We start from the raw sequence: 25116 nt of genomic DNA on the forward strand, positions 1-25116 counted from the left end.
TAATTTTCCTACCGGCTGCTGCCTCGTGCTTAAAAATAAACAACAGCGCAGCGAAAGTCCAAAGGGGGGAATCCGACCATCGCGATTAGCAGATCTTCGACCACTTCAAAAATCCTATCCAATCACTCTCCTCGACGAGCATCTTGGACAAAATATTTTCACAATACAAAATTGGGAATTGTACCGAAAATAGAAATTTGATTTTTTGTGACCGCCCAGTGGTTGCTGGAAAACGCGAAGCAAATGAAACTGCAACTATAGTTCCCCATAACAGTGTGGCATGTGCGCGCCTTCAGTAGCCACGAGAAGACAGTAAAGAAAAAACATGTAATTCTCAGTGCAAGAAAATAGAAAAACTTTCAAACCAAAATGGAATTAATATATAATTTAGTTCACTGGCCTAAAAAAAAGCATCAAATGAGTTCGAAATACTATTAACTTACGGATTATTGATTAACATTAAGGACGACTTACAAGTGTTCAAAAGCTTAAGACTCCCCCACAAGAAATGCCATTTCAGTTTCGGTCGCATAAGCTTCACGGCAACCTTAAGATTAAAAGGAAAACATAAAGTAAACAACAAGTACCGCATTTATTTTGTTACTCGACCCTTTACCTGCATTACAGGTGAGTTAAGATATATAAATACTTCTGTTTATATCCGCTTCTCTTTTCTTAATTCCATCTCATTGTTAATCTGAAATGAAAAATCAATGACCAGAACCAACAAACACTATTCCGGGGTGGTCTATCTTTAACTTTTATATTCTTCACGGTTTAATAATAACAATGGCTTTTATTTAGCTCGCCGAAGGACGATTTTACGCTTGTAGTCAATAACAGTTTGAGAGTAAATTAAAATTTCTGCTACACTAACTTCAGTATTGCTATATCAAAAATTACATCATTTTGAAAGAAAAATATATATATCACAAACAAATGTACAATTATAGAATGTTGTTTAAATTAAACGCGGAGAAAAAAAAGAGAGACGCGAAGAAGAAAACACACTTTAGATTCATTTGTAAATTAGCCATAAATAAAAATAAATTGCCTCAGCACCTAAGTTCCATTTAAATAAATATGATACACATTCGTTTAGTATATTTAAATTCTCTTTTTATCGTTTCATATGTTATTTTAGTTATCAGCTGTCTTCGCTTATAATTTATCCTGCCGTTGTCAAACATGATTGCAAATCGAATTACTTCAAAGTTAGGTTTTTGCATATCAAAATAACAAAGATTTATTGAATGTTGTTGTGCTTAATCATATAATAATTATTTTCAGATTTTTCACTTTTTACTGAAGAAATTTCAGTGGAAAGTTGTTAGGATCGGATGTTCTCAATAAGAAATGATCCTTTGTCGCGCGTCGTGTCCTTGGTGGGCAGAGACAGGGATCGCGTCTTCGCTGCTGAAGATAGACTGCGTGCTACGCGCGGTAGTATTCAGGACTTCCGGGGCGCTTCCACCAAACGTAAAGGGTCATTTGTGGATGGAGTACCAGGCATGGACGTATTAAGAGGAGTTTATACTCTTACTCAGGTATATAAACATTTAATATATTAATTAGAATTATATATAGAAATCTTGGTTCAGTTCGTTCACTTACAAAAATACGTGCATAACTCACGCATCAAGTTTTCGCATATATTCAGAAACAATTTAATGTGCTTATATATTATATTACTTACTACTAAATAATAGTAAATAAACATCAAGTTTACATATATGTATAAATTTATATATAACAATTACTTATATAATCGATTTTTCAAGCAACAGGTAAATTGTTGCGCTCTAAAATTATGTCGTAAAATATGTCTTACACATTATTTTTAAGGTATATATAACGGAAAGAATTACAACCAAAACCCGATGATTCATGATTTTATTTACATCATACATTTTCCATCAATAATTCTTTATTTATTTTTATTTTTAAAATATATGATTTAATGTTTATTTATGTGTTGCAGATCAATCATGTGACAATCGATTCATTAATTTTTCGACTACACAGCAACGCGACTGTCATTTTATTGGTAACATTTTCTATTGCTATCACGACAAGGCAATACGTCGGGAATCCCATAGAATGCATGCATACTAGGTATGTATTATTTCAGTTAGTTTATCATTTTCATGAGTTACATCAAGCTAGCGTATCTAAATCCAACAACTGTTTATGAATTTGCACATTCATTACGAGACAGACTTACGTTTAAAATTATAACATGCACGTAAACAAATGTATTTATACTTATATTTTAATTCTATAACATCAATATTTGCTTAATAATGTATCAGTCTGCTTATAATGATTTATAACTAATAACTAATTTGAAAGCGTACCATGAGCCGGTTATTGTCTGAGTGTATGCAGTAAAAACAAAAATTGTAAATTAACTCGCTGTTAAAAAAGTAAAATCTTACAAATAGTACACTACATTGATTATAATATTAAATGTACACTGTATAGGCAAAGCAGGATGTATATTTTATAACTTGTATTTTAGCAGCCTTAACCTTATTTTTATAATACTTTGATTGAGTAATAAACTTTATAATAATATATAAGTAAATTAAAGAAATGTATAAATATTTACAACAAATAAAATAATACAACCATAATTGTAAAAAAAATATAATTAAATAAATAATTACATACAACAAAACTAAATAAAAAATGCAACGTGCAACGTATTATCTTTTCCCACAATTATATTTAATTTGTGGAACTATTCAATTAGATTTCATAAATATGTATTATTTACTAAAAATCAACATATAAAACACTTAAATCGAGTATTAACAATAATTTATAAATGCAATAAACAAAAATTAACTGGTAAAACAATGTAGTTTACACATATTTAGTTAGGGAGGTTTTTAAGTCTGCTCTGGTGTTAATCACACGAAAATTCGTGCGCACATGAATTGCCATACGGCCGTACAGCCCTAGGTCGATGGCCTCAGTTTTAATTTAGTTTTACTCCATTATTATTTTTACATACATTTCGTAGAAATATAATCGAATATAATGCAATTGCAAAATCAGTATTTTACACAGTTAAATAAAAAAAATAAGTTAAATATCACCAAAATTGATGTTCTGTTACTAAAGAAAGAATATATTTTTATTGATAACAAATAATTTATACAGAAGAATTTGGAATTTATGGAATTGCCATTATTTAATATTCCTACTATCTTTAACTGTCCCTTGTAGATAGTTTAATAATTATTACAAACTTGTTGCAATATGAAGATTTGTAACTCTAGAAGTTGTAAATTTTGAACGAGTGCTGTGTTCTATTATTTTTTGATCTGAATAAACAACGAAATCCAATCATATTGAAATATCTATATATCCATATTACAAATAATTGTATATGTGTATATAATTATAGTAATCGATTGATTGTTTTATCTTTGAAGGTTTAATCTTTCGCGTGTCAAGAAATGCTGTTCTTCAGAAACGCTTATGCAAATTTTACGAGTATACTATTATCAGATTAACCTAAAAATCTAAATATATAATCCAAAACGAACAAAATAAAAATAGAATAAAAAAAGAACATAAGAAATAAATACATTTGAAACAATTTCTTAAGAATATTATCAATAACATATGAAATATATATAATTTTAAATAATTGTTTGAAATAAAATAAAAATATATTTATCTAATTAATATTGTTCTTAGAAGCAACAAAATGCAATAAACTCACCATATTTATTTTTAAAATGAGCTCGTTAATTCAGTGTGTGTATTATTCGTTGAATGGAAACAGAAGATAGAAATAAGTTCAAAGAACACGAATGAGACGGATTTAGATCCAATTTGAATGCATATAACCCACATGTGTGTTACTAATCGACAAGGTAAATAATAATTATAGCTTTAAACTTGAAATCGAATACCAAATTGAATTCATCGTTAATTGCACGCTAACCATTAGAATATTATTAAGCTTATGCGGATGAAATTTCAGACGGACAAAAGGGGAGAAATAAATGTAAACATATATTAAGACCAACGCTTTTACTTACATGTGCATTGTCTGATTTATAAAAGGTTTTCTTAAATAGATTTTTACTGTTAATATATCTGATATTATGTACGTAATTATTATGTGCATATTAATAGTTAAATGTATTTTGTTCAGTATAATTCTGTAATAATTTGATTGTATATTCAAATCCATTCCCGAATTAATAATTAGTCCAGCTGCTCTAATATAGGTGGAGCTTAGAGCTACAAAATTAGTTAACCTAGAATTCTCATTTAAATTCTTATCCCCACACTGATATATATATTTATATATAAACATTTGTGACAGTGTAAACTTCATTTAAATTAAATTTGAATAATTGAACTTCAATTATGCAATACTTCGAAATTGTATTTAATCTTATTCTGTAGTATTTTAATAGTTACACAGCAATAAATATCAGTGTTTAACAGACAGACTTTCCAATAAACTGGTAGCGGCCAAATTCTTTATCGAAATATTTTCTTTTATATGCAATAAAAATGCAGATGTTAATGGAACTTACGTAAATGTTATTACAATTGATGTCTATCAATAACAATGCTTTATTTTCTCGTCTAATGATTGTAAATGATTCATTTCAATGTTATTGATTTCATTTCCAAGATAATTTAGAAGCAAATAGGTTGTATTTTCGTAGTTACGATTCCGCGTATTTTCTTTTGTTAATGAAAGAAAATTTCTTTCAAAGTTGCTTTGTTCAATTTAAGTGGAAGAGACAATATTGTAGTAAATTTAGATTACAAAGAGGAAACGGAAATGTATCAAGTATTCGTGTGTTAACAAACTTTTCAATATCGTATGTTTTACATTTACATTATATAGTAGATTTTTTTTTTGTGCCGTTTATTTTCATGAGGTTTTTAATTCCTCGATTAGTGCGGTTTTAAACAGTGTGGTTATATTAGCAGAACCTTCTAGCCTGATTATTAACCCTAATTCATAGGATTTTATTTCATATATTTATGTAAGTTGCGTTAGTTACATTATTTCTTAATTATAACAATAAATTTAAATATTATGAAGTAATAACAAGATTGATGTAAATAAAATAAGCAAGTTTTACAGGAAAAGTTAAATATTTAGTTTGTTCGATTAACAATTATTTGATATCACGGTTTACTAATATATTCTGTTCAAACTAAATTGTTATTTAACCGAACATCAATTTACGGGAATGGAGGAAATAGAATTTTACAAATATATATTTGTTGTAAGATATTCGTTAACAGAACTTGTATTAGTTAAATTATTTGTTCGCAGTTGCAACTGTTTGTTAACCAATAAATTGCAAAAAGAGACCAATTTCGCAGTTTGTTGTTTGAGGCTGAATAATTTCCCAAACATAGTTTGTTTTTCTTTCCGGTGTAACAGTAATTGGCAACAACATCAAAAAATGTTGTTTCCAGATACTAAGAAATGTTTTTGTGCGAAATATTAGACTTTGTAATTTCGATTGAATAAACATTTCATTCAGCTTGCAATATGTGATATTTTACAAGGCTTCTTCCTTGTCAAACTTTAAATAGATATGGATACTATGCAACATAAAAACCACACCTTCCATTAAGTAAGTCGATTATTATATTTTTAGTAATAAAAATAATTCTTATATGTTGGATAAATTATTATAACATAATATTATTTGATCCAAACAAAAATATTACTTTTTGAAAGTAAATAATGTGGAGGTGCCGGGATGTTGATTATTCATTATTTATTCATAAAAACAGTAATTTTAAGTAAATTGTTAATTTTATTATTTTGTACATGAACTTGTTTTAATTAATGAATCTCAATATGCTGACATACGATAAAGCTTATATTTTCGGGTCGATATTAATCAATATATCAATTTATTTTCTTTAAATAAACTATATTTTTCGACAAACTATAAGTATAAGTCTTTTAGTTAAAAAAAATAAATTGTAATTTGCTAATAAATTTATAATTTAAAAAAATACTTTTATAATATGCATACTCACTTCTTTTATATATAAATAATAGAAAACTACTACAGATGGGTCAGAGTAACCTAACTAATATTTGACTTCATTCGCTTTCTATTGTAATTTCATGGTGAGGGTTGACCTATTCCAGTATGAGCAAAGCAGTCGCGGCTGGAGGAATAAGATTAAATTGCAAGTTTTAGCTGATTTCAAGACAAATTACATGTGTAATACAGAAGTTTATACTGATGAGAAACCCTTACGTTCAGCTAAAACTTTAGTTCCCAATCCAAACCAAGTTATATTACGTCTAGAGTATTTTCCAATAAATTCAAATAGGAACATAACAACTGATAATTGGTACTTTCCTGTTAATTACGAAAATGAAATTTAATACTTTCTTAGTGATCAAAGCATAATCACTAAGGAAGAACAAGAGGCAAATTCCATCAGAATTTCAAGCACACTGGAAGCATGAGATTTCATTATCAATATTTGGATTTTAAGGTGGAATAACTCTGGTTTGCCATGAACCAAAACTGAGAAAATCGATAATTAAATAAATCAATAATTTGTTCTATTTTTGAAATATTTATTAAACGGACCATTTTGACCTATAGGTAGTATTTGTATTTTATATTTGTCCGTATATCAAAAATAAAATTTTCAAAATCCTAATTTAAATAAGTATTATATAGTAATGCGTACTGTTGTCTTTTAATTTTTCTATATCCAATCTTTGGATAATATGGACAATAACAAATAAGATATAAATAAATTTAACATTGCATTGTAATTAAATGTTGCTGGTTAATATAATAAACATTGTTTTTTAAATTATGAAAATAATATAAAACAGTATTTCCAGTGCTAGATAACAATAAATGTATTTAATTAGACGAGATATGTTCATTCAATTATTGATTGATGATGTACTCGAAACTAAGACTTTTGAAGTTATCCTACTTTAGAACTTACAGCCAATTGAAATATTTATCTAATCTATTTCATTCTATTTTTATTTACATATAAGTTGAGTAGATGACATTCAGAAAATCAAAGAGAAAATAATAAATATTTATATTCTGAACCTAATAATAACATATGTGAAATTAATTCAACATATTAATTTTATATTTAGAAATACAATCTTATTTTCTATAACCCATTGGCCAAATTAGGGCTAATAAAAATTGTTAAATAATATTATAATAGTCAGAGACATAATATACAAAAAAAAATATGACTAATACTTATTTTCCTTTCTTTCTAGGGATATACCAGAAGATGTTCTAAATACTTATTGTTGGATTCATTCAACATATACGGTAATTGATGCATTTGTAAAAAAACAAGGATCACAGGTTGCGTATCCTGGAGTTGATAACTCACAAGCGGCGGGAAATAAGAATTCCATCAAGCAAGTGAAATACTATCAATGGGTTGCTTTCATGCTGTTTTTCCAGGTAAATATATTGAACACACATTATTAACAGTTTTCATTAATATTTTTTATTTAATCATATTAAAAATATCTATTTAAAACATATTACACTTTGCTTATGTAATTATAAAATATGTATGTAGAAAAATATAAAATAATTGAAAAATAAGTACAGTGGTGCCTCGCATAACGAACGCCTCGCACAGCGAACGCTGCACACAACGAACTTCCTTTTCGTTCATTTCACGATTCATACAACGAACTTCGCTTCACACAACGAACTTCGTTCATAACGACTTCGCTTCACACAACGAACTTCGCTTCACACAACGAAGTCGCCCACTTCACACGATCACTGCCGATTTATTGCATCCTTCCGCGCAGGCAGTCGTTAGTCACTGAGCAGTAACTTAACTTACGCACGTGTCGCAGCAATCGTTCATCATTACAACGATTTTTTTTTCATTATGTTTTTAGATGTATCTAAATAAAAATAATAACAAAAAATTTATCTTTTTTTTATGTCATCTTACCATATTTTATGCTACAGAACGAATTATTTTTTTTAACATGTATTGTTATGGGAAAACGCGTTTCACATAACGAACTTTTCGCATAACGAACTTGCTCCTGGAACGAATTAAGTTCGTTGTGTAAGGCACCACTGTATATTAAATAAGCTATAACTATCTAATGCTTTAAAATTTAGAATGTCCAAAAATTAGATCTATTTTTGGTAGATTGACATATACAATGTATACCCTTATGGTACAATGCATACATATTCTGCAAAATATTATTAAAAGTAATAGATAACACCTCACTCAATAAGTAAAACAACAACTTTTGGGCAACATTCGACTTTATTCACCAACATCTCCTTCATGAGTGATACATTAATTCCAACACTTCTCTAAAACTTCAATAGCTTTCTCGTAGAACAATTTTTCTTTGACCACAAAAGACGGTTCAGTTTATTCTTTGGAGCCAAATCTGCCAGAGCCAGATCTGGAGAATACGGTGGATGAGGAAGCAATTCAAAGTACAATTTATGCATTTTTGTCAACATTTTGATTGACTTGTGACACGGTGCATTGTTTTGGTGAAAGTGCACTTTTTTTCTTCTTCATTTGTGATCGTTTTTTGCAATTTCTTCCTTCGAACGCAATAATAAATATATATGATTCGATATTGATGGCTTTTACTTTCTCAAAGTACTCAATGAATAAAATTCCGTGCGAATCCCAAAATACGGAGACCAAAACTTTACCTTAATTTGCTGTCTGCTCACCTGACGACGATTCTTTTGAATCTGTAGTGTAGTGGTGGATTCAGGTCTCTTCCACTGTTACATGTTGAAAAATCATTTTAATTTCGCTTGAACAGCTCCAAATAGTGCGAGCACTCGTTTTTTTTGTCCACTGTGAGCAAACGCGGTACCCATTACGGACCGAGCTTTCTCATGCTCAAATGTTCATTCAAAATGGTGATATCTTCAGAGTGTCCGCTATCTCACGCAACTTCAATATAAGATCGGCAAAAACCATTTTGTGGACTTTTTTATGTCTTTTATTAAGTAAGTAAGTATTTGATAAAAAACGTTACGTGAATTGAAACAAATGAGAACTGAAAGTTCCAAGTTCCAAGGTTTTAGTAAGCTTTAATCAATAAATATCTTCAATAACCTGAAGATATGACTTCTTTGTTCTGCCCCAACCTACTAAAAAAGGAACCTTTAGTATTAGTATAATTTAGTTTAGTAGACAGTTTTTCAGCAAGTGACAGTTTTTTTATATTTCTGGAAATGTTGTATAGATAATAATGTTTATATTTTTTTGTGAAAATTCGAAAACCGGTTTGAACCGGTGGAAAACTTGAGATTCGAAAAACGGTTTTTCTGAAAGTCGTTTTTTTGTATAAACCCTTTCTATTAATAAAATTATTAATTGAAATTATTCTGATTGATTTTCTGCATTTTTTTTAAATCAATTAGATGTAAAAATACTTTTAATTGCTTTTCAAATACATATACATTTACTGAGTAGACGCTTATAATGTAACATATACATTTTAGTCGGACAAGCAGTTATTTCAATTTCTGACCATGCCGGTTTCACTTCATACGAAAATTGATGTAAATAGAATATTTATGTCCAATAAAATCATTAGTAGCATATTTCATCATGTAAAAGAAATCGATCGGTGTTGTGTATTAAAATAGCCTCGGACTGTTTCGCTAGCGGCCGCCTAGGAGGCCGACGCTTATTTTTGGCGGGTTGCACATATATTCCTATAATGTTTGCGCTAATATCTTTATGAAATGTGTATAGAAGACGGGAAGACGGTACGGTTCCTCACCAGAAATCCTTTATCCTCCTAATCTTAAAATAGACGTAATAATGTTTAACATGACTCAAGACCAAGAGAGAAAAAAAGAGCACACATGAGTAAAGATCATGATGCGATACGCCGCCCACGTATTATAAACACAAACATTCACTTTTATAAGTATAAAAAATCAGCTTCGAGCTTAAATATAATAAACTAAAAATTGTATTGTTGGAATTCAAGAAATGAAAATATTTTTGTAGCTTTATTTGTGGAAATTGAGTGATACACTTCATTCTATTGAGTCCAGACAGTTTATCTATGAGAAATTGTAAAATTGGTAGACGAAAGCTAAAACCGAAAAAACGGTATATGTTTCGTATATATATTTTTATCGGTTTATATATTTTTTGGCGATCCTAAATTAAACTTGGGCTATTATTACGTGGCGTGATTACATAATAAATTATATGTGAAATTGCCCCTCCGTCGGTTTCGGAAGGAACCTACAAAAAAATCAATTAAGCGTAATATTAATAGCCTTCTCGGAGCAGACTTACCTTTTTTGACAAATATATTTAAATTCCTGTTAGTCTATTTAATATAAGAAGCAATGGGTACTTCAAGTTATATGATGAAAAGTGGCATACGTTTAATGCCACATGTCATTTTGAGGAAATGACCGCAAACGATGTGTAAGTTGTAACTGTCCTATTAATTCTTCCTCTTATCTATATTTATCCTACACGGCTGTGAATGTAAACTATGACAAAAATTTCTTTTCCGGAGGATTTAAAATGTCAGAATTAAATTAATTAATTATAATTAATTGTGTTTATTAATTTTGTTATATTTTATATAGTAATGTAAATGTATTTTGTAATATTATATAATAATACTAAAGGAGAGTTGAATATTTTACTATAATACTGCTAGAAGTAGCAAAATATTTTATTACAGCAATACCTTGCATTTCTTGTTATAATTTTTGAATAGACAACAAGATTTTATTAAATTGAAATAGTACTTCTCAGTTATTTTGATAACTGACACTTCGACATTCTATTAACTCTAATGTTTTACGTGCAGAATAGATGTCTTAATTTCATTATTATATAATATAATTTTACATATTTAAAAACAAATATACAACTACAAATTTTAGCTACTTCTCACTAGATTGCCGACAATTCAATAAATACTGCTGTACCTAATCAGGTACAGTGGGCAAAAATGGGTTAAGTAAAGAAACTAAAGTTGAAGACATGACATAATGCTGGAGCCAATGGTACAGCCAAATGGTACATAAGAAGTTGTGAATTTACTAGTATCTTTTTTTTAATGATTATTTTTAAAATAATAATAATTTATTGGTCAAACATCAATACATAAAAAAAAGTACATTCTATACATAAATAAATTCTAACATAAAATAAAAAAATATACTAATAGACTGGCTAAAGGGCAAAGATTATTTTTATATTTTCTTATTTATCATAAACATCTTTGTGATATATGTATGTAATGAATTATATTACCATTTAAACAATAACAATGTTTATGCTACGAGTAATAATTAAGCAGCTATTGGTAATTTTGAAGTACCCGAATCAATACATTAATTCTTATGTGATTTTTATACTCGACAGAGAATTAAAACTTTGCAGACGAATTAAAAAAGTCTTTATAGATTTTTGTCTGCATTTTCAGATAACACAGGAGAATATGAGTTGAATTTTGCAATAATACATAACGTGTTAATCTGATGAAACAATTAATTATAATCTTCTGTAATTAATCAATAATTAAAATATTTATTTTTTAAATAATGCAAAATATAATACACGCAAACCTAAACGTAATAATAATGAACATTGAAATATCCAGATACGCTGTAAATATTTTGAAGGATTTAGCGGAAACAATAAGCATTGTAAATATTTTCAGTTCATTTACTTTCTAAATTTAACGCACAATGCGTTACAAAAAAAATATACTGTAAAAAAAAACGAGTATTTTGAAATATGTTATGTTTCCTATACTTTATTTATTTTAACTATACATATTGTAGTTTACTGCTTTATAAAATTTATATTAATATTTTCTTAAAAAAATATTGATGTTATGATGACATGTTATTGATGATTTGCAGAAACTACAACTAATTCATTTATCTGAATATTTTCCTGTTTTGTCTTATTTTGGTATTATATATGTTATATATTTAACCTATATAATATTCATAATTAGTAGAACCATGACTTATTTATTATAGTTTTCCAGACATAATACTTTTTTAGTGCGGAAAGACAATTTATGTGGTTTTTATTTAAAAAAAATATTGTCTTCTTTATTTTATTTTATTGGTTTATTGGCCTAATTTTGGCCAAAATGCTATAGACCTAATACTTTCTGTCTACTTTTCTTATAATTCATATTTAAAAAATATGTATTAATTTATAATATATTTGAAATAAATGATATTATTATTAAGATATTCAAACTACTTACAGTTCCTGTATTAATCTGCAGTGTTGAGCATAATAAATTTTAATTACTTAGCACGTGTGACTGTCTTCCATTTAAAAGAAAGCCACGTGCAATTGACTAGAATGTGGTAGTGTATGTAGGACAGATTGCGAGATGCGAACATCCAAAAACACACAGAAAATACATTTGAAGAATACCTTTTCCACCTGGTAAATGAAAAATGTGATACAACAGTCTCATGCATTATCATTATTAACATATTTTACGAAAAAAATGTGTTTACATTAATTATAAGTGAAAACAAAAAATATATGAAGCATTTTGTTTCTAGCATATACTATCTTATATGTTTAATGAATAATTTTAATGGACAGTAGAAAATTAAAATATCCTTAGTATACTTAATAATAAGTATAATTATTTATAGTATTTAATTGGTAAAAATGTAACTTAAATATAAAATGTATGTTTAAGGAGATTTTTAATATACTTTTATTTTGCTTAATTAAAATTGAGTTTGTTTTTGAGTGTATTCCGCACTATGCGGTATGTATTCCGCGATATTACTGTTATATATTTTTGCTAAATGTTTAGGACATGGCCGGAAAACCCTAATTGTAATAAATTTCGTAATTAAGTGGCAATTTAAAAATACGATACTAAATTATTTAAATATAATACAAAGCGTGTGAATGCTTATTTATCTTTATCGATTATAAGCAAATGTTTGTAAAAAAGAGCTTAACTATTTATATGCAACATGTTAAACCATTAAATATTCCTAATATAATAGTTAAATATAAAAAAAATAGACATGAACAAATATTGAAATCTGTATGTAAAAAATTTCATCATTTTTTTAAAGGACGATGAGTATTATCGTTAAGCGGCAGCCAAATACGGAATCAATATTCTTTTTTTATAAACGAAATTTGCTTCACATTTAAATACACGTACGGATTAATATCGCGTAAGGATAATCATGTAATAGCATGACATTGAAAGGGAATTATATATCCTGCATTTGATGTACATCATTTGCAGATAACCGTGTAAAATATTTATGTAAGCCCGAAAGCGATCTGCGTCAGTGCTATTTTAAATATAAAACTTCGGATTATTAAAGTTGGAAAACATGAGACGGAAGATTGTAATAATGATATTGATAGAGCCTGCCGAAGCACGTGAAGAACGGCAGTGTTTTAACCAAACTGCCAAAGTGTATTTAGTCCAGTTTTCTTATTTTTAACTGTAAGGCTTACATTCGCCCGTTTCTGGCCGGCACATGGCGAGCCCCTCTGTTAAGAAAGTCAGTATTAAAATAAGCGTCTTGACGCTCGCAAGGCGTCCGCAGCATCAACACACACATACACACACACAGTCGACCGTACGCATCCACTAACACACACACATACACACACATATATATATATATATACACGGTCTCTCTTTCTGATACATAGAAGACTACATACATCCACGCGTACACACATATATGTATATACCGGAGTAAGACAGAAGCTTGAGAACAACTCGTGTTGAAATGGTGTTGCGAGTGGTGCTGCTGCACGTGGATGATGATTCCGTCCCTTTAAAACGTCTTCGACTTCGCCCATAAGAGTCGACTGAACGCGGCGCGTTTTAATGTGCGTGCACTTCCGGAAATTACAATTAACGAGTGATGGAACCGGAAATCCAACATGTGACGTTTAATTAAATAAATTAAAAAAAAAACAGATAAGCAAACTCAAATGCAAAACGGAGTAAATATCTGAAAAAAATAGAGAACTTTTGGAAAAATCAGTGCTATTTGTTTATGCCCGAAACCGGGAGAGTTTGAAAGAAAACATGCATTTCAAAGACCTCGCTCGTAAAATTTAGAACGAATTGCAAAACATTCCTTTATCTAAACAACACTCACAACAAAACCATCCGCTAATTAATAGTAAGCGCGTTTCGGAAATCGAAAATCCGGACTGGTAACCCCAACCGTCATAATGAATTAACAATCCAATCCTTTGCTCTGATGAAATCCATGTTGGTGGTGATCAAAGTGTGCCTGTCGCCGTCCCAAATCCTTCAGGATTGAGGGGGGAACGATGTTGGACATTTTCCGGGGCCTGAAAACTCTTATTAAGGTCAGCAGCATCCACATCGACTCGCCAGTTTTCCGGCTCCACTATTCAATCACTGTGCTGATCCTGTTCGCCTTCAGTTTGATTGTGACTACAAGGCAGTACGTCGGCAATCCCATCGATTGCGTTCACACCAAAGATATCCCCGAAGATGTGCTCAACACCTATTGCTGGATTCACTCGACTTATACGGTCAAAGGCGCCTTTAACAAAAAGGTCGGCGTCGAAGTGCCTTACCCCGGAGTCGAAACCTCCAAGGACGAGAAGGACAAGAAACTCTACAAGTATTATCAATGGGTGTGCTTTTGCTTGTTCTTCCAAGTAAGTTGTACAAATTCGCTACGCGCCTAAGTATACATACATCAGCGTGCCTTGCAGACATTCATTTAATAATAGCAAAGCCTCAGAAATATAGCACGTTCATTCCTAAAGATAAACTACATAAACGCTACTTGTACGAAATATTTGATTTATTAATTCAAACTACTTTACTACCGATAACCTAATCGTAATTTTCAACTGCGCCAATCAGATTTATCCTAAGTGAATCATAAGTAACTTCCCTTCGTTCTTTAGATAGCGATAATAAACAAATCACTTTTTCAGATTTATTACACGGAAATCTACCATTTTCATTCCCCAAACTCATTTTTCAAAATTCACTAATATTTATTATGATGACAGATATAGAGCTTCTTTAATAATATACCTATTTCTTTATTACTCATGACTTAAACATTTTTAAATACTTAAATAATAATAAAATCAATACATACAATACTTTTTTTTTTGTTTTTTTACAAAAAAATGTCTACGTTTATCTTTTTATAATATATCAACTTATTTAAAGTATGAACAAAGTTTAACGATTTTATTGTCCGAATGAATAATAGTAAAATTATTTTACTGGTATAATGTAGAGAGCCACTATACAAGATGCTGATGATGAAAATTATCCCGGGGAGGTTGGAGTGGTATCGATGGAGCACATAATATAGATGATTCCAACGATATTATATCCGACAAAATCAGTTAGTCTGGGCAAATTAAAAAATCCCTTCACTTAGTCTTAATCGTCTCTTAGTAATTTGCGGAAGTTACTGTGTTTGTTTAAAGTGTCTTATAGTATATTCATTTATTATTTATCACTCAATTAGAAAGCTTATATAATTTAAATAAATGTTTGATATATACATACACATATGTTTGTTTATCAATAAATAAAATATTGAATACAAAAATATTATATGTAAATAAACAAATATGCTAACTATAACAAATATTTATAAATAATATTAACATATTAAACCAAATATTAATCTATTTAAAATATTTTGAAATCATTAGTTAATGTATTCATTTATAAATACTTTTTTATTATTTTTTTATTTATTTTCATGAATGCTAATATAAATTATAATCATTATTCAATTCGAATAATATACAAATAAATGCAGATTTTAACTTTAAATTAATTTTTCCAACTATAAAATGAAGTCATATTTTTAAACTTTTATTTATTATGTTTCTCATTTGAAACAATCAAGTCGCAATATAATATTTTTTTAATTGGGTAAACTGAATTTGAATAAAATTAGATTATAGTATGTTTAAATTTAAAATATACATAGTTTTGTAACAACATCCAAATAATCACATAAAAAACAGCAATCAATACAAAAATAAAATAAAACACAGTAATCATTACAAGTTGTATTTTATTGAATATTGTTATATGTTAATAAATTTATTAAAATAAAAATAATCGAAATAAGAATATGCAGGTCAGAAAGACATATGGTCAATAGCCCTTTGCAGCAGTTAACTTTTTGTTTTATTATTGTAGTATGAAAAACGTTTAATTTTGTTTCTTTTTTATTATTGTAATAAATATTATTGTAATTAAGAAATATACAATATGTAGGTTATTTTTTTTCGAAATATTAGAGCAAAACAAACTTTTTAAATCTGAAATTGATTTCTTACTTAGGAAGATTATAGTTGTCAATACTATTTTGTTGGCGCATAAATATTGAATAGTATGGAATAGGATATTCTGAAATCTACAAATACATATAATAAAGGAACATATAACTTTAAATATGCTGAATTGAACGTCTGAAACTTTTGTTTATGTAATTTCATGTTTCTATTACTGTATTACTTTCAAGAAGTATGCGGCGGATGAATACATAACCGAAGTCACTTTGCTTGTGTATGGAATTGATTTTTTTTGAGTAAGCGACATTTCCGTATTGGGGAAGCTTTCAATTTAGTTGAAAGTGAACGTAGGCATTCGCACCGCGTTTTTCAAGCTTTATATTTAGGTAAATTTATATTTTATTCGGCAAAGTAGGTTCCTTATCCAATCCTATAAATATAATACGAATGTATTATGTATTGTATACGCTGTATACGAATTCCATATATCACGTCCAACCGTTTCATAACAATAAATAACGGCACGTATTATTTAAACTTAATTAGAGATATAGCTGTGACATAAATTTACCTTTCTTTTAATTAATACAAGTATAGATATCTAAGTCTATGTTTATATTCATAAGAAACATATCCTAAACCTTCTTAAAAACGTGATTATATTTTAGTCTATAGTTCTAAAATAACGTGTAAAATAACATTTTCCAGCTAAATACGTATTACACATGTTCACATATTCTTCTCAGTTCGAAAGCACCAAAGCTTTGGAGATCACTCCAACCACGAAATCTCTCCAAATGCCGGAGTTATACTAGAAGAAAATAAATCGTAATAAGATTGCGCGATGACACATCCACATCTTGCGGGAGAATAATCTCCCCTTGTCCAACCGTCGCTGTGCAAATAAGAGGATCGTTATCGGAAATATCAAATTTACATATTCAGTGAAAGTTCGCATCTTAAAGAAACATATTCTAGTATTCAATCATACGAAAATTGTTAATATAATGAATCTTCCGTTCAACGTGCGCGGTTTTGGATCGTTATTTAAAATTTCCAAATTTCGTACCGGAAGCAAATGCTTTTCGCTCAGCACTTCCGGCACATCGACCTTAATTTTAATTTGTTTCTTGTTAATTTTAACCAAGTATTTGTGGTCGGATGTGATAAAGTGCATGAATTCGCAAACGAAAGGAGACTTTCTGGGTAATAAAATGCGTGTTCTATTTGGTAATTATTTTGAGAATGTAAATAAACGTATTCGCAGACACCTACTGTTGGACCCGTTCCACGTATAGCGTTATCGGAGCATTCCAAAAAAAAGTCGGGAAAGAAGTTATTTATCCAGGAATTGAAAATAGTCTTGGCAATGAAAAAAACATGCATTACCATATTTATTATCAATGGACACCGATTATCCTATTAATACAGGTAAATATAAATAGTAAAATATCGTTATCGAATTTATTTTTATTTTGAACCTAAAACTTGCAACATTATATATTATAATTTAAACATTGTTTAGCGCACGTGGATTTATGTTATTGGTTCCACTATTTGAAATGTATAAATCTAACATACCTCGCACAGGGCTAGTAATCGGTTTTGCCAATACCTCATACTGTTTGAATAGTTCAGTTCAAGGATTTTAAAACCGCATAAAAATAAACAGCAAAAAGAGTGATTTGTGTATAAAAAATATTTTTTTAGAATTTATTTTATTTTGTACTATAGTCAATCGATACCTCGCATATGGAAGGAATGATAAACAAAAATAAGACATATCTGGGACTCGAGTCTTGGAAACAAATTTTTGTATTATTAACAATTTGTTGTACTAAACTATTAAACTTAAAAATATTTCATACAAAGATCATTTTGTTTCTCAGAAAAGTGCTATCGATTACTAATACGTCTTTTGTTCCATATAATTCGATACATAATAGTGTACATTTAGATTACAAAGAAACAGCTCATGATTCCTGTATTATATCCTGTTCTATTCTTTGTTTAGAATGTATAAAATATTTATAAAATTGTTTAACTCGACGCTTCGAAGAAAACTAATTTTAATCTCAAATCCTTATTAATTGTATAACTAAAATATTCGAAAAAAAATAATTATTTACATAATTTTTTTTCTTACGGATTTTCCAATATTTCATCAGCTAAATTTGTATCTATGATACACACAATTTTCATATGTTTATTATTCGCAGTGAAATATGAATTTACACAGTTATAATAGCGAAAAGCACTTAATCTAAGAGATCGAATGTCATAAAATCAACGTATAAACCTTGCAAAAATAAATAGATTTTAATTTACGTTTTTGCCTTGATATAAATGTGATTTTCAAATCGATTTTATGTATTATAATATTTATTTAAGCAAAAATTAAAGTTAAAAATAAAAATTCTGAATAAGTTTACAATTGTTATTATATAAGAGTCATTGGTTATTCAAACGTATATACAAACTTTTATTATATGAGAAACTGTGCAGAAAATAATTAAAATTCCTCGGTGAAAAGCTTTCGAGTATCCATCGTTTTGAAGTTCTTCCGAATACTGCGAATAATCGGAAAATTCACTTTGGCCTAATGCCCAAGCTGCATTTCATCTAATGCAGTCGATTTCTCGAGATGCAAAATTATTCCAAAACATTTAAAGGCGCCTCCTCGATTGATATAAATTACATGTAATGCAGCCATTTACAAATTTTTATTTGTATTTCCAAACATTAAAATTTAACGTTTATGGCCGGACATTTGTTTAGTAAATGTTATAAAACAAATTGAATGAAAAAAGGATATTTGTATTTTTTTTTATTTAGGTAGAAGAGCTAAATATAATGCATTAGACTTTGGCTGTTGTAATGGAATTTAATTGGGCTCCCATTTGGCACAGATCTTCGATAATTAAGACAAGATTTGCATTTTGTGTTTCTTGAATCGTCAATGTCTATACACCCGACGTTCCCAATGGCCCAGAATAAATCATACTTCAACTTAATTAACCGAACAGAAGATCGCCTCATTTAAAATATTTTTATTGTTTGCTTTTATTTCTCTTTCTTCCAGCTTATATTTTCGAACAATTATAATTACAGAATAAGAAAGCATTATTATTGCTCTATTTTCTTGTATAATTCCTATTGTAGGATTTTCGCAATCAAACATTTTCGTGAATTGCGTAAGAAATTTCACTCGTTTTTTATAAGATTACAAGGGGAAATGATCTTGGAATTTATGTAAACAACGGTGTCATACGAAAGAGATTCAAAGTGGATCGAACAATTTCAAAGTCGTAAACAATACTTCGATTATTGTTTTATTTCGGATGTGTTCTTTTGATGTTCTTCGCGGGCGTATTTATCCGCAGCTGATCATTTAAAATCCCTCAAATGCTGAAAGAGGAATTATATAAACGGACAGGGAAAAAATAAAGCTATGTCTAGTAAATTTAACCATTACGGATTATAAATAAATCTGCTAAACAATGGATCGCACTTCTAAACAGACCGTCTCTCTGCGCTCTTGACTCGGAGAATTCAAAGCAAATAAGTGCAATAAAATGGTTCAACGTATGATCGTACGTTTTGCTACTGAATAAATAACTCAATCTTATTACAATTTATACTATGATATCGGATAAGTGTTAGATCGTGTCATTCAATCTATAAATTACAAAATATTTCGTCGAGTTAAATATGAATAAAGAGATTTACATCTCATTTATTGAAACTTTTTTTTCACAGCAAAGTTAAATAATCAAAATTTGTTTTAATGTGAGCAAAAAATCAAAGGCGAGATTTTATTTCATTTACTTATTGATTCTTGTAGAATCTATCAACAAATTAAAAATATTATGTAAACTTAAGGGCAATAATATGGTGTACAATAATTTGTTTAAAATACAAATAATTTAAATAAAAATATTGATATACATATTGAGTTATCGCTTATTTAAAGAAGTTATTTAAAACAATTATTTATTCAGCCTTCAATTAAAATAATTTGCGAGATGTTCTAAAAAGTGGTTTTCTAAAAAAGTCAGATTTTTGTATGTATTTCTATATAGAAAATATTTGGTCTGGAATAGTATGATGCAGTATTTTGTTTTTGTCTGGCAACTAATATAACTTTGAATCCGATTTGTTTTTATTATTTTCTTATTGCCCATATAATAACACCAAGATATATGTCCAATTTGTGTTGTATTTGTTTTCATATTGTTGCAATATGTAGAAATTCAATTCATTTTTTTTAGTCAGGATAATTACTTTGAATAAATAACAATGATATATTAAAATACGGGTAAAAACTTTGATCGAAAAGCCAATAAATTTTGTAATAATTGTGAAAAATTCACAATCACTGAAAACAAGCAACTAATGCAATATTTAATGTTGTATTTCAGTTGACTGAAATATTATAATAATTATAAATTACTGATTTATGGAAGCAATTAAAATATTTTATTTGTTTTCAGTTTTATCTGTCAAACAACCCGTAAATAAATATTGCTTTATTATTGTATCTTACCCTAATGACATACTTTCATTTTAGATTGTTATTTTGGATTATTTTTAGCTTAGTTATTTTCCAATTATAAAATATTGAACATGTGCACGATTAGTACACAAAAATGTCATCTGTTGGGAAACAAACTTTTATAGATAAATTTATCACAAAAGAGTCATCGCAAATTGAAAAAAAAGTTGAATCTTATATAAATTATATTGCATAAATATGTATAATAAAATAATTACGTAACTATACCAAAATTTGTAATTTCGAGATAATGTACAAAAGTAGTTTAATATAAATAGAGAACGATTTAAAAAAATAGTTAGTAGATAATGCATATCAAAATTCTTAAATATACTCTGACTATTTCCATATGGTATTTTATCTAAATAACCATATAAAATTGTAACATAAATTGAATTCAAATTCTTTCAAAAGCTTCGAGTACCGGATAATGCGAAATTTCAATTTTCATATAAATTCCTTTATGTAACCGTAAATATATATTCTGAAGTGACTTATTTTTATATTCAAATGCACTACGATTAAAAAGATAGAAATTGAGCAGAAATGATATTATAATAATTTAATAAATCCAATTTATGACTTTATTTTTTTGTTTTAAACAAGTTCAAATCATTTAAACTAATAATTGAATAAAGCTGATTTGCAATAATGAAATAATGTTTTGTAAATTTGAAATAATTGAAAATTGTGAAGAAATAATGGTAGGATTTGTACGATACGTTATTTACCATCACGTGCATGCAGAAAGAAAAGATATCCAACCTCATGATCGCACTGGGGGGCTAAAATAAGAGGTTAATGTTTATCCAAACATGTCTGGAACTGTTTCTATTTCGAGGTGCATACGTTTCATTAAGGACACCCCCAATAAAAAATATACATACGGCTTTTTTAGCCTGCCTGTGTAAACATACGAGTTAATAATAATACCTAAAATAGATTGATATTGCTAGCACCGTATCAATATATACTCTGTAAATTGATTTTAAATTGAATTGAGTCAAATAAATTCCGTATTTTCATTGCTTGTCTTTAATAAATTTAAATAAATGTGTTCTTATTTTCAGGCCATTTTGTTTTATACGCCGAGATGGCTATGGAAGTCCTGGGAAGGAGGAAAAATTCGCGCTCTGATGTTGGATCTGGATATTGGAATTTGCGCGGAAAATGAGAAGAGGATGAAGAAACAACTCATGATTGACTACTTATTAGAGAATTTCACCTACCACAATTGGTGGGCCTATAAATACTATTTTTGTGAAGTGCTAGCCCTTATAAACGTCATAGGTAAGATATACAAGTATTTTAGGTCATGCATATTTACAACTTATTTATTTATGTTTTACACCAATGTCTCACAATGGCATAACATTTACAATTTACAATAATTAATTTCTATTTTTTTTTCTCCACCATCATTTTCTTTCACTTAAAATTTTGTTAATCCTCTAAGCATATTTATACAGCAATACCTCGAATAGTGCGGATAATCGGTTCCTCCAATATGTTACAAACTGTTCGTTATAATTGAAAAAAAAAACTACATTAAAATGTATTTTCTCAAAGCCGTACTATGCGAGATATTGCTGTATATCTTCTATTAAGTCAGTTGTAAAAATGTGTGCTTTTACTAGTTAAAAGTTGTATTTCATTAGTTGTTTATATATTTACTGGGTGGACGTTTCTACTGCAAAATTTATAAAATATTATTGAAATACTTATATGCAGTGGCTTAGCATGAAAAAATCTTTAAAAAAATGCATAATTCCATATATTTTTGGTATGGATGAATCTGTATCTGTCAGGAGACTTACCATTTCACTGAATGTCATAGTGAATTATTAATTAATCAGATGTAATTTTGTAGTTTATTAAAGTTACACAAGTTAGTCGATTGGTGATTTCAAAAAACATTTTGTTGAAAGACTTTTAGGAAGAAATTCTTCAAACAGTTACAGATACTAAATAATATATTATATATAGAGCATGTATGTTACTTTTACAATTTATATTTATTTTAGGGCAAATGTTTCTCATGAATCGATTCTTTGACGGTGCCTTTCTATCCTTTGGGATCAGAGTGCTAGAATTTATGGACAGCGACCAGGAAGATCGCATTGATCCGATAATCCAGGTGTTCCCGAAAATGACTAAATGCACTTTCTATAAATACGGCGTCTCCGGTGAAGTGGAGCGCCACGATGCGATCTGCATCTTACCTCTGAATGTAGTTAACGAGAAAATATACGTGTTCCTTTGGTTCTGGTTCATACTCCTCGCCATGCTTACACTACTGACAATAGTCTACAGGATCATAATTATTCTATCTCCCAGGATGAGGATGTACCTCCTCAGGATGAGGTACAGGCTTATGAAGAAAGAGGACATCGATTTGATCGTTCGCCAAAGTAAGATGGGCGACTGGTTCTTGTTTTACATGCTGGGAGAGAACGTGGATTCCGTGATATTCCGGGACGTCATTCACGAATTGGCCAGGAAGTTACGCGGTCATCATCTCGACTTCCCGCGCGGATTCAAAAACGATATGCAAGAACCATAGTTTGAGCAATTCCGATTACGATATGATCCGAAAACGAATAGTTTTATAATCGTATATATAAAAAAGAAAAACAAAATGCTCATAGATTAAAATGCCTTCAATATATATATATATATACAAAAAAATATTCACTGCCTTTGTAATGTTTGTGGCTAAAATAATAAGTGCATATATTAATGTTACTTTATTTATAAGAAGGAAATATGCACAAAGATACGTGAGATGTAAAAGACATATATGAAACTTTTGTTTGACGAAAACATTGTCCTTTTTTTAAAATATATCCTTATTTCTTTGCCAAATATTTAATAATAATATGTGTTCGTCTAGTTACATGTGTAAACTAAATGCAATGATTGGAAGTGGTTTACTTCGCTACTCCGCGAACCTTTAAATCTATCATCGTTCCGTTTTGTTTAAATTACTAGAATGGAAACGACGACAGCTTTATTACTATTAATTGTTTCGTTATTTTTATTTTCTAGCTGTTTTTGTTTCGTTTTTTAGTACAAATTATTTATTATGACGATTAATTATAATATCTGTTTGAATATTTTTTTTCTTTTTTGTAATATGTGCGGTTTCTCTATTGCTCGTACTTTATTATATTCGTTTCCAGCTTTACTTTTGCATTTAAAACATTAATAAATAAGTATAACGGCCATAGGTCTCAATATAATTTTGTTCCTAGATCTTAAGTGTATTTTAAGTATTATCATCTCATTATAAATGAAATGCCAAATTGTAGATAGTTAATGTTAATGAAATGATTTTATAAAAATAAATATATACGAATTGACATTTATTTAATGTAACTATATTTCCTAATAATTGTTAATTGCACAATAATCCTGATGTTTTGTACAATTATACAAAAAATGATTATTTTTCAACTTCACTTTATCATATAAACTGTTTTAAATATATGATTTAATACATTCGTAACAGAAACTTTATTTTATAATTTAAAATTTTATATCTTTTCATAACGTTGGTTTACTGAATAAGAAAGTCAAGCGTATTATTATTATTATTATATATTTTTAATTATGCTTATGGCATCAGAATTATAAATCAATGCTTTACCCTAATCTGCTAGATGATTCGTAAAGCAGAAATTTGTAATTCTGGAGCTACCTTTAAAATGTAACTTAACTAAAATTCTATTAATCCATAGTTTTGCCACTCGCCACTAGATAGCACTTTACCTGGGGTTTCAATTTGAATAAATGATTAAAATTGCATAACGATTAACACTTTATAATTGTCAATGCTTGCACAGAAATTCAACACAAAAGAAATTCTAAGCATTGTTTTAGCTTGTATTATTAACATTAATTAATATACAAATATAATCAAATTTGTTAAGAAAATATAAGTCACATTTAAAAAATCTTATCAGATTAGGTAGCATTATCAAAAAAAAGTTTTTGTTTTTAGGTTTACAATAGAAAAAATATAAAAAAGCATTAAGTTTTGCAGGATTATTGGATTATATAAATAGATGTCGTGTTCTACTATCACGAGAAATTATCCTTGAGTGTTTTGGTCTCTGTGTCCGTTAGAGTTTAGAAATAGGTGATCCCAATCTACCTGGACACTATACCTAACATTTACGTAAAGGCCTACAACGCAGTTGCGTCTACCCTCG

General features: G+C 28.7%; 1 protein-coding gene across 3 annotated transcripts; it reads left to right on the top strand.

Moving 5' to 3' along the window:
* Window positions 1-594: 594 nt before the first annotated feature.
* On the top strand, window positions 595-23974 carry LOC108568129 (innexin shaking-B). 3 transcript variants are annotated; one of them, XM_017929061.1, is made up of 6 exons: window positions 595-627; window positions 1291-1547; window positions 1982-2115; window positions 7283-7475; window positions 21973-22192; window positions 22927-23974. In XM_017929061.1, exons 2-6 carry the CDS (start codon window positions 1341-1343, stop codon window positions 23463-23465), a joined length of 1293 nt encoding a protein of 430 aa, XP_017784550.1. In that variant the 5' UTR covers window positions 595-627; window positions 1291-1340; the 3' UTR covers window positions 23466-23974. The 3 variants fall into 3 exon arrangements, with proteins under 3 accessions (XP_017784550.1, XP_017784552.1, XP_017784551.1); XM_017929062.1 differs by lacking the exons at window positions 595-627; window positions 1291-1547; window positions 1982-2115; window positions 7283-7475 and adding exons at window positions 17352-17553; window positions 17615-17778 and having other exon boundaries at window positions 22927-23972; XM_017929063.1 differs by lacking the exons at window positions 595-627; window positions 1291-1547; window positions 1982-2115; window positions 7283-7475 and adding an exon at window positions 13485-14727 and having other exon boundaries at window positions 22927-23968.
* Window positions 23975-25116: the final 1142 nt, after the last annotated feature.

This window comes from Nicrophorus vespilloides, unplaced genomic scaffold (genome assembly GCF_001412225.1).
Source record: "Nicrophorus vespilloides isolate i.1.1-1 unplaced genomic scaffold, Nicve_v1.0, whole genome shotgun sequence".
Lineage (NCBI taxonomy): Eukaryota > Metazoa > Arthropoda > Insecta > Coleoptera > Silphidae > Nicrophorus > Nicrophorus vespilloides.